This window comes from Ascaphus truei, chromosome 4 (assembly GCF_040206685.1).
Source record: "Ascaphus truei isolate aAscTru1 chromosome 4, aAscTru1.hap1, whole genome shotgun sequence".
Taxonomy (NCBI): Eukaryota; Metazoa; Chordata; class Amphibia; order Anura; family Ascaphidae; genus Ascaphus; species Ascaphus truei.
Window position 1 is genome coordinate 971,647 of NC_134486.1, and position 16,649 is coordinate 988,295.

The window sequence follows — 16,649 nt, forward strand, 5'->3', positions numbered from 1 at the left end:
GTAGGAGGGGAGAGGTCCCAGTTATTGGGGGAGATGAGGAGTAGGAGGTGAGAGAGAGGTGTATAAATCAGGTCTGGGAGGGTATGATGAGATGCAGGGAGAAAGGTAGGAGGGGAGAGGTCCCAGGTATTGGGGGGGATGAGGATTAGGAGGTTAGAGAGAGGTGTATAAATCAGGCCTGGGAGGGTATGATGAGATGCAGGAAGAGAGGTGGGAGGGGAGAGGTCCCAGGTATTGGGGAAGATGAGGGATAGGAGGTGAGAGAGGTGTATAAATCAGGCCTGGGGGGTATAATGAGATGCAGGGAGAGAGGTGGGAGGGGAGAGGTCCCAGGTATTGGGGGATATGAGGAGTAGGATGTGAGAGAGAGATGTATAAATCAGGCCTGGGAGGTATAATGAGATGCAGGGAGAGAGGTAGGAGGGGAGATGTCCCAGGTATTGGAGGAGATGAGGAGTAGGAAGTGAGAGAGGTGTATAAATCAGGCCTGGGAGGGTATAATGAGATACAGGGAGAGAGGTGGGAGGGGAGAGGTCCCAGGTATTGGAGGAGATGAGGAGTAGGAGGTGAGAGAGAGGTGTATAAATCAGGCCTGGGAGGGTATAATGAGATGCAGGGAGAGAGGTAGGAGGGGAGAGGTCCCAGGTATTGGAGGAGATGAGGAGTAGGTGAGAGAGGTGTATAAATCAGGCCTGGGAGGGTATAATGAGATACAGGGAGAGAGGTGGGAGGGGAGAGGTCCCAGGTATTGGGGGAGATGAGGAGTATGAGGTGAGAGAGAGGTGTATAAATCAGGCCTGGGAGGGTATAATGAGACACAGGGAGAGAGGTAGGAGGGGAGAGGTCCCAGGTATTGGAGGAGATGAGGAGTAGGAGGTGAGAGAGAGGTGTATAAATCAGGCCTGTGAGGGTATAATGAGATGCAGGGAGAGAGGTAGGAGGGGAGAGGTCCCAGGTATTGGGGGAGATGAGGAGTAGGAGGTGAGAGAGAGGTGTATAAATCAGGCCTGGGAGGGTATAATGAGACACAGGGAGAGAGGTAGGAGGGGAGAGGTCCCAGGTATTGGAGGAGATGAGGAGTAGGAGGTGAGAGAGGGGTATATAAATCAGGCCTGGGAGGGTATAATGAGACACAGGGAGAGAGGTAGGAGGGGAGAGGTCCCAGGTATTGGGGGAGATGAGGAGTAGGTGAGAGAGAGGTGTATAAATCAGGCCTGGGATGGTACTGTATAATGAGATGCAGGGAGAGAGGTAGGAGAGGAGAGGTCCCAGGTATTAGGGGAGATGAGGAGTAGGAGGTGAGAGAGAAGTGTATAAATCAGGCCTGGGAGGGTATAATGAGATGCAGGGAGAGAGGTAGGAGGGGAGAGGTCCCAGGTATTGGGGGAGATGAGGAGTAGGAGGTGAGAGAGGTGTATAAATCAGGCCTGGGAGGGTATAATGAGATACAGGGAGAGAGGTGGGAGGGGAGAGGTCCCAGGTATTGGAGGAGATGAGGAGTAGGAGGTGAGAGAGGGGTGTATAAATCAGGCCTGGGAGGGTATAATGAGATGCAGGGAGAGAGGTAGGAGGGGAGAGGTCCCAGGTATTGGAGGAGATGAGGAGTAGGTGAGAGAGAGGTGTATAAATCAGGCCTGGGGGGTATAATGAGATGCAGGGAGAGAGGTAGGAGGGGAGAGGTCCCAGGTATTGGAGGAGATGAGGAGTAGGTGAGAGAGGTGTATAAATCAGGCCTGGGAGGGCATAATGAGACACAGGGAGAGAGGTAGGAGGGGAGAGGTCCCAGGTATTGGGGGAGATGAGGAGTAGGTGAGAGAGGTGTATAAATCAGGCCTGGGAGGGTAGAATGAGACACAGGGAGAGAGGTAGGAGGGGAGAGGTCCCAGGTATTGGGGGAGATGAGGAGTAGGAGGTGAGAGAGATGTGTATAAATCAGGCCTGGGAGGGTATAATGAGAGGCAGGGAGAGAGGTAGGGGGGGAGAGGTCCCAGGTATTGGGGGATATGAGGGGTAGGAGGTGAGAGAGCGGGTGTATAAATCAGGCCTGGGAGGGCATAATGAGATGCAGGGAGAGAGGTAGGAGGGGAGAGGTCCCAGGTATTGGGGGAGATGAGGAGTAGGTGAGAGAGAGGTGTATAAATCAGGCCTGGGATGGTACTGTATAATGAGATGCAGGGAGAGAGGTAGGAGAGGAGAGGTCCCAGGTATTAGGGGAGATGAGGAGTAGGAGGTGAGAGAGAATTGTATAAATCAGGCCTGGGAGGTATAATGAGAGGCAGGGAGAGAGGGAGGAGGAGAGAGGTCCCAGGTATTGGGGGAGATGAGGAGTAGGAGGTGAGAGAGGTGTATAAATCAGGCCTGGGAGGGTATAATGAGATACAGGGAGAGAGGTGGGAGGGGAGAGGTCCCAGGTATTGGAGGAGATGAGGAGTAGGAGGTGAGAGAGGGGTGTATAAATCATGCCTGGGAGGTATAATGAGATGCAGGGAGAGAGGTAGGAGGGGAGAGGTCCCAGGTATTGGAGGAGATGAGGAGTAGGTGAGAGAGAGGTGTATAAATCAGGCCTGGGGGGTATAATGAGATGCAGGGAGAGAGGTAGGAGGGGAGAGGTCCCAGGTATTGGAGGAGATGAGGAGTAGGTGAGAGAGGTGTATAAATCAGGCCTGGGAGGGCATAATGAGACACAGGGAGAGAGGTAGGAGGGGAGAGGTCCCAGGTATTGGGGGAGATGAGGAGTAGGTGAGAGAGGTGTATAAATCAGGCCTGGGAGGGTAGAATGAGACACAGGGAGAGAGGTAGGAGGGGAGAGGTCCCAGGTATTGGGGGAGATGAGGAGTAGGAGGTGAGAGAGAGGTGTATAAATCAGGCCTGGGAGGGTATAATGAGAGGCAGGGAGAGAGGTAGGGGGGGAGAGGTCCCAGGTATTGGGGGATATGAGGGGTAGGAGGTGAGAGAGCGGGTGTATAAATCAGGCCTGGGAGGGCATAATGAGATGCAGGGAGAGAGGTAGGAGGGGAGAGGTCCCAGGTATTGGGGGAGATGAGGAGTAGGTGAGAGAGAGGTGTATAAATCAGGCCTGGGATGGTATAATGAGATGCAGGGAGAGAGGTAGGAGAGGAGAGGTCCCAGGTATTAGGGGAGATGAGGAGTAGGAGGTGAGAGAGAAGTGTATAAATCAGGCCTGGGAGGTATAATGAGAGGCAGGGAGAGAGGGAGGAGGAGAGAGGTCCCAGGTATTGGGAGAGATGAGGAGTAGGAGGTGAGAGAGGTGTATAAATCAGGCCTGGGAGGGTATAATGAGATACAGGGAGAGGTCCCAGGTATTGGAGGAGATGAGGAGTAGGAGGTGAGAGAGGGGTGTATAAATCAGGCCTGGGAGGTATAATGAGATGCAGGGAGAGAGGTAGGAGGGGAGAGGTCCCAGGTATTGGAGGAGATGAGGAGTAGGTGAGAGAGAGGTGTATAAATCAGGCCTGGGGGGTATAATGAGATGCAGGGAGAGAGGTAGGAGTGGAGAGGTCCCAGGTATTGGAGGAGATGAGGAGTAGGTGAGAGAGGTGTATAAATCAGGACTGGGGGGGAATAATGAGATGCAGGGAGAGGTGGGAGGGGAGAGGTCCCAGGTATTGGGGGAGATGAGGAGTCGGAGGTGAGAGAGAGGTGTATAAATCAGGCCTGGGAGGTATGATGAGATGCAGGGAGAGAGGCAGGAGGGGAGAGGTCCCAGGTATTGAGGGAGATGAGGAGTAGGTGAGAGAGAGGTGTATAAATCAGGCCTGGGAGGTATAATGAGATGCAGGGAGAGAGGTGGGAGGGGAGAGGTCCCAGGTATTGGGGGATATGAGGGGTAGGTGAGAGAGGGGTGTATAAATCAGGCCTGGGAGGTATAATGAGATGCAGGGATAGAGGTGGGAGGGGAGAGGTCCCAGGTATTGGGGGATATGAGGGGTAGGAGGTGAGAGAGCGGGTGTATAAATCAGGCCTGGGAGGGTATAATGAGATGCAGGGAGAGAGGTAGGAGGGGAGACGTCCCAGGTATTGGGGGAGATGAGGAGTAAGAGGTGAGAGACAGAGGTGTATAAATCAGGCCTGGGAGGGCATAATGAGATGCAGGGAGAGAGGTAGGAGGGGAGAGGTCCCAGGTATTGGGGGAGATGAGGAGTAGGAGGTGAGAGAGAGAGGTGTATAAATCAGGCATGGGAGGGCGGAGTAGGTGAGAGAGAGGTGTATAAATCAGGCCTGGGAGGGTATGATGAGATGCAGGGAGAGAGGTAGGAGAGGAGAGGTCCCAGGTATTAGGGGAGATGAGTAGTAGGAGGTGAGAGAGAGAGGTGTATAAATCAGGCCTGGGAGGGTATAATGAGATGCAGGGAGAGAGGTAGGAGGGGAGTGGTCCCAGGTATTGGGGGAGATGAGGAGTAGGAGGTGAGAGAGAGAGGTGTATAAATCAGGCCTGGGAGGGCATAATGAGATACAGGGAGAGAGATAGAAGGGGAGAGGTCCCAGGAATTGGGGGAGATTAGGAGTAGGTGAGAGAGAGGTATATAAATCAGGCCTGGGCGGGTCTGATGAGATGCAGGGGGAGAGGTAGGAGGGGGGAGGTCCCAGGTATTGGAGGAGATGAGGAGTAGGAGGCGAGAGAGGTGTATAAATCAGGCCTGGGAGGGTATAATGAGATACAGGGAGAGAGGTAGAAGGGGAGAGGTCCCGGGTATTGGGGGAGATGAGGAGTAGGTGAGAGAGAGGTGTATAAATCAGGCCTGGGAGGGCATAATGAGATGCAGGGAGAGAGGTAGGAGGGGAGAGGTCCCAGGTATTGGAGGAGATGAGGAGTAGGAGGTGGGAGAGAGGTGTATAAATCAGGCCTGGGATGGTATAATGAGATGCAGGGAGAGAGGCAGGAGGGGAGAGGTCCCAGGTATTGGGGGAGATGAGGAGTAGGAGGTGAGAGAGGTGTGTATAAATCAGGCCTGGGAGGGTATAATGAGATGCAGGGAGAAAGGTAGGAGGGGAGAGGTCCCAGGTATTGGAGGAGATGAGGGGTAGGAGGTGAGAGAGGTGTATAAATCAGGACTGGGGGGGAATAATGAGATGCAGGGAGAGGTGGGAGGGGAGAGGTCCCAGGTATTGGGGGAGATGAGGAGTCGGAGGTGAGAGAGAGGTGTATAAATCAGGCCTGGGAGGTATGATGAGATGCAGGGAGAGAGGCAGGAGGGGAGAGGTCCCAGGTATTGAGGGAGATGAGGAGTAGGTGAGAGAGAGGTGTATAAATCAGGCCTGGGAGGTATAATGAGATGCAGGGAGAGAGGTGGGAGGGGAGAGGTCCCAGGTATTGGGGGATATGAGGGGTAGGAGGTGAGAGAGCGGGTGTATAAATCAGGCCTGGGAGGGTATAATGAGATGCAGGGAGAGAGGTAGGAGGGGAGAGGTCCCAGGTATTGGGGGAGATGAGGAGTAGGAGGTGAGAGAGAGGTGTATAAATCAGGCCTGGGAGGGTATAATGAGATGCAGGGAGAGAGGTAGGAGGGGAGAGGTCCCAGGTATTGGGGGAGATGAGGAGTAGGAGGTGAGAGAGAGGTGTATAAATCAGGTCTGGGAGGGTATGATGAGATGCAGGGAGAAAGGTAGGAGGGGAGAGGTCCCAGGTATTGGGGGGGATGAGGATTAGGAGGTTAGAGAGAGGTGTATAAATCAGGCCTGGGAGGGTATGATGAGATGCAGGAAGAGAGGTGGGAGGGGAGAGGTCCCAGGTATTGGGGAAGATGAGGGATAGGAGGTGAGAGAGGTGTATAAATCAGGCCTGGGGGGTATAATGAGATGCAGGGAGAGAGGTGGGAGGGGAGAGGTCCCAGGTATTGGGGGATATGAGGAGTAGGATGTGAGAGAGAGATGTATAAATCAGGCCTGGGAGGTATAATGAGATGCAGGGAGAGAGGTAGGAGGGGAGATGTCCCAGGTATTGGAGGAGATGAGGAGTAGGAAGTGAGAGAGGTGTATAAATCAGGCCTGGGAGGGTATAATGAGATACAGGGAGAGAGGTGGGAGGGGAGAGGTCCCAGGTATTGGAGGAGATGAGGAGTAGGAGGTGAGAGAGAGGTGTATAAATCAGGCCTGGGAGGGTATAATGAGATGCAGGGAGAGAGGTAGGAGGGGAGAGGTCCCAGGTATTGGAGGAGATGAGGAGTAGGTGAGAGAGGTGTATAAATCAGGCCTGGGAGGGTATAATGAGATACAGGGAGAGAGGTGGGAGGGGAGAGGTCCCAGGTATTGGGGGAGATGAGGAGTATGAGGTGAGAGAGAGGTGTATAAATCAGGCCTGGGAGGGTATAATGAGACACAGGGAGAGAGGTAGGAGCGGAGAGGTCCCAGGTATTGGAGGAGATGAGGAGTAGGAGGTGAGAGAGAGGTGTATAAATCAGGCCTGGGAGGGTATAATGAGATGCAGGGAGAGAGGTAGGAGGGGAGAGGTCCCAGGTATTGGGGGAGATGAGGAGTAGGAGGTGAGAGAGAGGTGTATAAATCAGGCCTGGGAGGGTATAATGAGACACAGGGAGAGAGGTAGGAGGGGAGAGGTCCCAGGTATTGGAGGAGATGAGGAGTAGGAGGTGAGAGAGGGGTATATAAATCAGGCCTGGGAGGGTATAATGAGACACAGGGAGAGAGGTAGGAGGGGAGAGGTCCCAGGTATTGGGGGAGATGAGGAGTAGGTGAGAGAGAGGTGTATAAATCAGGCCTGGGATGGTACTGTATAATGAGATGCAGGGAGAGAGGTAGGAGAGTAGAGGTCCCAGGTATTAGGGGAGATGAGGAGTAGGAGGTGAGAGAGAAGTGTATAAATCAGGCCTGGGAGGGTATAATGAGATGCAGGGAGAGAGGTAGGAGGGGAGAGGTCCCAGGTATTGGGGGAGATGAGGAGTAGGAGGTGAGAGAGGTGTATAAATCAGGCCTGGGAGGGTATAATGAGATACAGAGAGAGAGGTGGGAGGGGAGAGGTCCCAGGTATTGGAGGAGATGAGGAGTAGGAGGTGAGAGAGGGGTGTATAAATCAGGCCTGGGAGGGTATAATGAGATGCAGGGAGAGAGGTAGGAGGGGAGAGGTCCCAGGTATTGGAGGAGATGAGGAGTAGGTGAGAGAGAGGTGTATAAATCAGGCCTGGGGGGTATAATGAGATGCAGGGAGAGAGGTAGGAGGGGAGAGGTCCCAGGTATTGGAGGAGATGAGGAGTAGGTGAGAGAGGTGTATAAATCAGGCCTGGGAGGGCATAATGAGACACAGGGAGAGAGGTAGGAGGGGAGAGGTCCCAGGTATTGGGGGAGATGAGGAGTAGGTGAGAGAGGTGTATAAATCAGGCCTGGGAGGGTAGAATGAGACACAGGGAGAGAGGTAGGAGGGGAGAGGTCCCAGGTATTGGGGGAGATGAGGAGTAGGAGGTGAGAGAGATGTGTATAAATCAGGCCTGGGAGGGTATAATGAGAGGCAGGGAGAGAGGTAGGGGGGGAGAGGTCCCAGGTATTGGGGGATATGAGGGGTAGGAGGTGAGAGAGCGGGTGTATAAATCAGGCCTGGGAGGGCATAATGAGATGCAGGGAGAGAGGTAGGAGGGGAGAGGTCCCAGGTATTGGGGGAGATGAGGAGTAGGTGAGAGAGAGGTGTATAAATCAGGCCTGGGATGGTATAATGAGATGCAGGGAGAGAGGTAGGAGAGGAGAGGTCCCAGGTATTAGGGGAGATGAGGAGTAGGAGGTGAGAGAGAATTGTATAAATCAGGCCTGGGAGGTATAATGAGAGGCAGGGAGAGAGGGAGGAGGAGAGAGGTCCCAGGTATTGGGGGAGATGAGGAGTAGGAGGTGAGAGAGGTGTATAAATCAGGCCTGGGAGGGTATAATGAGATACAGGGAGAGAGGTGGGAGGGGAGAGGTCCCAGGTATTGGAGGAGATGAGGAGTAGGAGGTGAGAGAGGGGTGTATAAATCATGCCTGGGAGGTATAATGAGATGCAGGGAGAGAGGTAGGAGGGGAGAGGTCCCAGGTATTGGAGGAGATGAGGAGTAGGTGAGAGAGAGGTGTATAAATCAGGCCTGGGGGGTATAATGAGATGCAGGGAGAGAGGTAGGAGGGGAGAGGTCCCAGGTATTGGAGGAGATGAGGAGTAGGTGAGAGAGGTGTATAAATCAGGCCTGGGAGGGCATAATGAGACACAGGGAGAGAGGTAGGAGGGGAGAGGTCCCAGGTATTGGGGGAGATGAGGAGTAGGTGAGAGAGGTGTATAAATCAGGCCTGGGAGGGTAGAATGAGACACAGGGAGAGAGGTAGGAGGGGAGAGGTCCCAGGTATTGGGGGAGATGAGGAGTAGGAGGTGAGAGAGAGGTGTATAAATCAGGCCTGGGAGGGTATAATGAGAGGCAGGGAGAGAGGTAGGGGGGGAGAGGTCCCAGGTATTGGGGGATATGAGGGGTAGGAGGTGAGAGAGCGGGTGTATAAATCAGGCCTGGGAGGGCATAATGAGATGCAGGGAGAGAGGTAGGAGGGGAGAGGTCCCAGGTATTGGGGGAGATGAGGAGTAGGTGAGAGAGAGGTGTATAAATCAGGCCTGGGATGGTATAATGAGATGCAGGGAGAGAGGTAGGAGAGGAGAGGTCCCAGGTATTAGGGGAGATGAGGAGTAGGAGGTGAGAGAGAAGTGTATAAATCAGGCCTGGGAGGTATAATGAGAGGCAGGGAGAGAGGGAGGAGGAGAGAGGTCCCAGGTATTGGGGGAGATGAGGAGTAGGAGGTGAGAGAGGTGTATAAATCAGGCCTGGGAGGGTATAATGAGATACAGGGAGAGGTCCCAGGTATTGGGGGAGATGAGGAGTAGGAGGTGAGAGAGAGGTGTATAAATCAGTCCTGGGAGGGTATGATGAGATGCAGGGAGAGAGGTAGGAGAGGAGAGGTCCCAGGTATTGGGGGAGATGAGGAGTAGGTGAGAGAGGTGTATAAATCAGGCCTGGGAGGGTATGATGAGATGCAGGGAGAGAGGTAGGAGAGGAGAGGTCCCAGGTATTGGGGGAGATGAGGAGTAGGTGAGAGAGGTGTATAAATCAGGCCTGGGAGGGCATAATGAGACACAGGGAGAGAGGTAGGAGGGGAGAGGTCCCAGGTATTGGGGGAGATGAGGAGTAGGTGAGAGAGGTGTATAAATCAGGCCTGGGAGGGTAGAATGAGACACAGGGAGAGAGGTAGGAGGGGAGAGGTCCCAGGTATTGGGGGAGATGAGGAGTAGGAGGTGAGAGAGAGGTGTATAAATCAGGCCTGGGAGGGTATAATGAGAGGCAGGGAGAAAGGTAGGGGGGGAGAGGTCCCAGGTATTGGGGGATATGAGGGGTAGGAGGTGAGAGAGCGGGTGTATAAATCAGGCCTGGGAGGGTATAATGAGATGCAGGGAGAGAGGTAGGAGGGGAGAGGTCCCAGGTATTGGGGAGATGAGGAGTAGGAGGTGAGAGAGGTGTATAAATCAGGCCTGGGAGGGTATAATGAGATGCAGGCAGAGAGGTAGGAGGGGAGAGGTCCCAGGTATTGGGGGATATGAGGAGTAGGAGGTGAGAGAGAGAGGTATATAAATCAGGCCTGGGAGGGTAGAATGAGACACAGGGAGAGAGGTAGGAGGGGAGAGGTCCCAGGTATTGGGGGAGATGAGGAGTAGGAGGTGAGAGAGCGGGTGTATAAATCAGGCCTGGGAGGGTATAATGAGATGCAGGGAGAAAGGTAGGAGGGGAGAGGTCCCAGGTATTGGGGGAGATGGGGAGTAGGAGGTGAGAGAGATGTGTATAAATCAGGCCTGGGAGGTATAATGAGAGGCAGGGAGAGAGGGAGGCAGAGAGAGGTCCCAGGTATTGGGGGAGATGAGGAGTAGGAGGTGAGAGAGAGGTGTATAAATCAGGCCTGGGAGGTATAATGAGATGCAGGGAGAGAGGTGGGAGGGGAGAGGTCCCAGGTATTGGGGGAGATAAGGAGTAGGTGAGAGAGAGGTGTATAAATCATGCCTGGGATGGTATAATGAGATGCAGGGAGAGAGGTAGGAGGGGAGAGGTCCCAGGTATTGGGGGAGATGAGGAGTAGGAGGTGAGAGAGGTGTATAAATCAGGCCTGGGAGGGTATGATGAGATGCAGGGAGAGAGGTAGGAGAGGAGAGGTCCCAGGTATTGAGGGAGATGAGGAGTAGGAGGTGAGAGAGGTGTATAAATCAGGCCTGGGGGGGGAATAATGAGATGCAGGGAGAGAGGTAGGAGGGGGGAGGTCCCAGGTATTGGGGGAGATGAGGAGTAGGAGGTGAGAGAGAGGTGTATAAATCAGGCCTGGGGGGGAATAATGAGATGCAGGGAGAGAGGTAGGAGAGGAGAGGTCCCAGGTATTGGGGGAGATGAGGAGTAGGAGGTGAGAGAGAGGTGTATAAATCAGGCCTGGGAGGGTATAATGAGATACAGGGAGAGACGGAGGAGGGGAGAGGTCCCAGGTATTGGGGGAGATGAGGAGTAGGAGGTGAGAGAGGTGTATAAATCAGGCCTGGGGGGGAAATAATGAGATACATGGAGAGAAGCAGGAGGGGAGAGGTCCCAGGTATTGGGGGAGATGAGGAGTAGGAGGTGAGAGAGAGGTGTATAAATCAGGCCTGGGAGGGTATAATGAGAAGCAGGGAGAGAGGTAGGAGGGGAGAGGTCCCAGGTATTGGGGGAGATGAGGAGTAGGAGGTGAGAGAGAGGTGTATAAATCAGTCCTGGGAGGGTATGATGAGATGCAGGGAGAGAGGTAGGAGAGGAGAGGTCCCAGGTATTGGGGGAGATGAGGAGTAGGTGAGAGAGGTGTATAAATCAGGCCTGGGAGGGTATGATGAGATGCAGGGAGAGAGGTAGGAGAGGAGAGGTCCCAGGTATTGGGGGAGATGAGGAGTAGGTGAGAGAGGTGTATAAATCAGGCCTGGGAGGGTATAATGAGATGCAGGTTGGTATTTAGCAGTATTTAGAAACCCCGGTTGTCCCCGGTTCCGGATTGGTGAGGAAGTGCTCATTTCTTGTTGTCTTTCTTTACCTCCAATTCAACTTCACAGAGACTTCACGTGTGACACTTAAATGTTACACAGCCAATATAGACTGACTTAAGTACTCCAGCAATATTACCTGACAATGCAATGTAAGGGAGGGTTTTACTAATGATATCTGGGGAAACTGCTTGACTCTTTTTCCACTGTCTCAGAGGAGGATGTGTCACTGTTGATCGCCTCTTCGCCCTCTACCACTTGCCCTCTTGACCCCATTTCCTCCCATCTCCTAAAACCTCTTGCTCCTACTATAATCCCTACGCTCACACACATTTTTAACTCCTCCCTCTGCTCTGGAACTTTTCCATCCTCCTTCAAACATGCAACAGTTATACCATTACTCAAAAACAGCAAGCTTGACTCTACCTGTCTTTCTAACTATCGACCTGTCTCCCTCCTGCCTTTTGCCTCCAAACTCCTTGAACGTCTTGTATTCTCTCGCTTGCTCCATTTTCTCAACACCTATACTCTCCTAGACCCTCTACAATCTGGCTTCCGCTCTGCTCACTCCACGGAAACAGCCCTCACTAAAATAACTGACGACCTCCATGCTGCCAAAGACAGAGGTCATTACACTCTGCTCATATTTCTCGACCTCTCTGCAGCATTTGACACCGTGGACCACCCTCTTCTCCTTCACATTCTCCATACTCTTGGTATTCAGTACAAAGCTCTATCCTGGATCTCCTCCTACCTCTCCCATCGTACTTTCAGTGTCTCTTCTGCTAACACTTCCTCCTCCTCTATTGATCTCTCTGTGGGGGTACTCCAGGGCTCTGTCCTGGGACCTCTTCTCTTTTCTCTGTACACACTCTCTCTAGGTGACCTAATAACATCTTTTGGGTTTAAATATCACCTCTATGCTGACGACACACAAATATATTTCTCAACACCCGACCTTACACCTGCTGTACAAACCAAAGTTTCTGAATGTCTCTCTGCTATATCATCCTGGATGGCCCTCCGTCGCCTTAAACTCAACATGGCTAAAACAGAGCTCCTCATACCTCCTCCCAAACCTGGCCCTACTACCTCCTTCCACATTACTGTTGGAACTACCATCATTCACCCAGTAGCCCAAGCACGCTGCCTAGGGGTCACACTCGACTCCTCTCTCACATTCGCCCCTCACATTCAAAACATTTTTAAAACCTGTCGCTTTTTCCTCCGCAATATAACAAAGATACGCCCTTTCCTCTGTTGCTCGACTGCTAAAACTCTGACTCAGGCCCTCATTTTCTCCCGTCTTGATTACTGTAACCTCCTGTTGTCCGGCCTTCCTGCCTCTCACCTGTCTCCCCTACAATCTATCCTAAACGCTGCTGCCAGAATCACTCTACTCTTTCCTAGATCTGTCTCAGCATCTCCCCTCCTGAAATCCCTCTCCTGGCTTCCGATCAAATCCCGCATCTCACACTCCATTCTTCTCCTCACTTTTAAAGCTTTACATTCTTCTGCCCCTCCTTACATCTCATCCCTAATTTCTCGCTATGCACCACCCCGACTCTTGCGTTCTTCTCAAGGATGTCTTCTTTCTACCCCCTTTGTATCTAAAGCCCTCTCCCGCCTTAAACCTTTCTCACTGACTGCCCCACACCTCTGGAATGCCCTTCTCCTCAGTACCCGACTAGCACCCTCTCTATCCACCTTTAAGACCCACCTTAAGACACACTTGCTTAAAGAAGCATATGAATAGCACTGTGGATAATACTGGACTCATGATACATAAAGCTTGGCCCCCTGCAGACGCACTTACCAGAACTCTCTCCTCCTGTCTCTGTACGTTCTCCCTACCTACCAATTAGACTGTAAGCTCCTCGGGGCAGGGACTCCTCTTCCTTAATGTCTAAAGCACTTATTCCCATGATCTGTTATTTATATTATCTGTTATTTATTTGATTACCACATGTATTACTGCTGTGAAGCGCTATGTACATTAATGGCGCTATATAAATAAAGACATACAATACAATACAACTGCTACAATGTAATGACATTTCTCCTCCTCTTCCTTTTCTTCCTCTTCAGGTCTGCGAGGAGAACAAGGTACGTGTGTAACCTGAACCCCTGCCGCTCACAGCGCTCTGTGTGTCACACGTCTGTTACATGTGTGTAACGTGAACCCCTGCCGCTCACAGCGCTCTGTGTGTCACACGCCTGTTACATGTGTGTAACCTGAACCCCTGCCGCACACAGCGCTCCGCACGTCACACATCTATTACATGTGTGTAACCTGAACCCCTGCCGCTCACAGCGCTCTGTGTGTCACACGTCTGTTACATGTGTGTAACGTGAACCCCTGCCGCTCACAGTGCTCTGTGTGTCACACGCCTGTTACATGTGTGTAACCTGAACCCCTGCTGCTCACAGCGCTCTGTCACACGCCTGTTACATGTGTGTAACCTGAACCCCTGCCGCTCACAGCACTCTGTGTCACACGCTTGTTACATGTGTGTAACCTGAACCCCTGCCGCTCACAGCGCTCTGTGTCACACGCCTGTTACATGTGTGTAACCTGAACACCTGCCGCTCACAGCGCTCTGTGTCACACGCCTGTTCCATGTGTGTAACATGAACCCCTGCCGCTCACAGCGCTCTGTGTCACACGCCTGTTACATGTGTGTAACATGAACCCCTGCCGCTGACAGCGCTCTGTCACACGCCTGTTACATGTGTGTAACCTGAACCCCTGCTGCTGACAGCGCTCTGTGTCACATGCCTGTTACATGTGTGTAACCTGAACCCCTGCCGCTGACAGCGCTCTGTGTCACATGCCTGTTACATGTGTGTAACCTGAACCCCTGCCGCTGACAGCGCTCTGTGTCACATGCCTGTTACATGTGTGTAACCTGAACCCCTGCCGCTCACAGTGCTCTTTGTCACACGCCTGTTACATGTGTGTAACCTGAACACCTGCCGCTCACAGCGCTCTTTGTCACACGCCTGTTACATGTGTGTAACCTGAACCCCTGCCGCTCACAGCGCTCTGTGTGTCACACGCCTGTTACATGTGTGTAACCTGAACCCCTGCCGCTCACAGCGCTCTGTGTCACACGCCTGTTACATGTGTGTAACCTGAACCCCTGCCGCTCACAGCGCTCTTTGTGTCACACGCCTGTTACATGTGTGTTACCTAAACCCCTGCCGCTCACAGCGCTCTGTGTGTCACACGCCTGTTACATGTGTGTAACCTGAACCCCTGCCGCTCACAGCGCTCTGTGTCACACGCCTGTTACATGTGTGTAAACTGAACCCCTGCCGCTCACAGCGCTCTTTGTGTCACACGCCTGTTACATGTGTTTAACCTGAACCCCTGCCGCTCTCAGCGCTCTGTCACACGCCTGTTACATGTGTGTAACCTGAACCCATTCCGCTCACAGCACTCTGTGTCACACGCCTGTTACATGTGTGTAACCTGAACCCCTGCCGCTCACAGCGCTCTGTGTCACACGCCTGTTACATGTGTGTAACCTGAACCCCTGCCGCTCACAGCGCTCTGTGTCACACGCCTGTTACATGTGTGTAACCTGAACCCATGCCGCTGACAGCGCTCTGTGTCACACGCCTGTTACATGTGTGTAGCCTGAACCCCTGCCGCTCAGCGCTCTGTGTCACACGCCTGTTACATGTGTGTAACCTGAACCCCTGCCGCTGACAGCGCTCTGTGTCACATGCCTGTTACATGTGTGTAACCTGAACCCCTGCCGCTCACAGTGCTCTTTGTCACACGCCTGTTACATGTGTGTAACCTGAACACCTGCCGCTCACAGCGCTCTTTGTCACACGCCTGTTACATGTGTGTAACCTGAACCCCTGCCGCTCACAGCGCTCTGTGTGTCACACGCCTGTTACATGTGTGTAACCTGAACCCCTGCCGCTCACAGCGCTCTGTGTCACACGCCTGTTACATGTGTGTAACCTGAACCCATGCCGCTGACAGCGCTCTGTGTCACACGCCTGTTACATGTGTGTAGCCTGAACCCCTGCCGCTCAGCGCTCTGTGTCACACGCCTGTTACATGTGTGTAACCTGAACCCCTGTCGCTGACAGCGCTCCGCGGGTCACACGTCTGTTACATGTGTCTAACCTGTACATATGTATGCGTGTGTGTGTGTGTGTGTGTGTGTGTGTATTTGTGTGTCTACACAAATTTAATATATTAGTTCTACCAATGGTTTTTTTTTAAATAAATAATAAATCACACACACACACACACACACACACACACACACACACACACACACACACACGTTCGCACAGGCACGCACGCCGCACGCTGTACTGTATATAACAGCCCTAACACAGTACTGGGGCATTGCAGCTTTCATTCCTATTGTATCTGAGAAGGAAGAGGGTTAGGAAGAGTACTGCACATACTCCGCATCACCATACAATGCTGCTCCTTTCTTCCCCCAGGTCCCATAGGAGAAGCAGCCTTTGCGCCCCAGGTCTCCTTCTCCGCCGCCCTCACGTACCCGCAGCTGGAGCCCGGAACCGTCGCCTTTGACAAAATCCTGGTGAATGATGGCAACGCTTACGACCCGTCAACCGGTGAGTATTTAGGACACAGGTGATGTATTGGGGATATCCCTGCTTCAGCACAGGTCGGCCAAGTCTAGTCCTCAAGGGCCACCAACAGGTGACGTATTGGGGATATCCCTGCTTCAGCACAGGTCGGACAAGTCTAGTCCTCAAGGGCCACCAACAGGTGATGTATTGGGGATATCCCTGCTTCAGCACAGGGGCAGCCATGTCTAGTCCTCAAGGGCCACCAACAGGTGACGTATTGGGGCTATCCCTGCTTCTGCACAGGGGGTGCAGTCATTATAATTGAGCCACCTCTGCTGAAGCAGGGATATCCTGAGAACCTGACCTGTTGGTGGCTCTTGAGGCCTGGTGTTGGCCACTCTTGATTTTGATGCACGGAATAATAATAATAATTCAGTTCCTCGTGGTCCTTCTGTAACAGTGCTTGAACCCCCCCTCCCCCCCCCCCTCGCAGATAGGGGCCATTACAGGGTATGTGGTGCTTATACCTGCTGGTAACAGGAGGGCTGAGTCGTCCGCGGTGACTTTGGGACACAGGAACAGGCTTCTGGGGTTCATACCCCACATAATACTTAGCAGTGCAGCGCCTCCATCTGCCATAGGCTCCAGGGATATGGAGATGATCTCCCACGGTAGAACTTGTACTCTTTCCCCCGTTAGATCACACACCAGGGCGGCGGTATATTGCAAACAGGAACGGTTTATTACTACACACTCTGCAGTAACACAACAGCTTCACAGCAGTCTTCTGCCGGATACAGTCTCTTTAGATCAGCTCTCACTGGAGATGGTCCCTGGACCGTCACTAGAGGTTAAAGGCACCCGCAGCCATCCTAGCTCTTCCCCACCTCCCTAGCGGAGGCAGAGGTACAATCACACTCCTCCCCGCAGGGAAGGCCCCAATCTCAGGCTCCCAGACGTGTGACCTCAGAGGGAAGGAACAAACCTCCAAATTTAGGGCGGTCCTGCCCTTAAGTACGGCCAGAAGGCGGGCACCCCATTGTCCCAGCTACAACAGGATGTACCA

The 16,649-nt window shown here is 52.9% G+C and overlaps 1 protein-coding gene across 1 annotated transcript in view; it reads left to right on the forward strand.

Annotated features, from left to right (window-relative positions):
* The window catches only part of EMILIN1 (elastin microfibril interfacer 1), a 117,643-nt gene that overhangs the window by 85,386 nt on the left and 15,608 nt on the right, over window positions 1–16,649 (forward strand). The window contains exons 6-7 of the mRNA XM_075595122.1: window positions 13,103–13,120; window positions 15,491–15,625. Coding sequence (XP_075451237.1) covers window positions 13,103–13,120; window positions 15,491–15,625 — 153 coding nt within the window. The remainder of the gene's footprint in view (window positions 1–13,102; window positions 13,121–15,490; window positions 15,626–16,649) is intronic.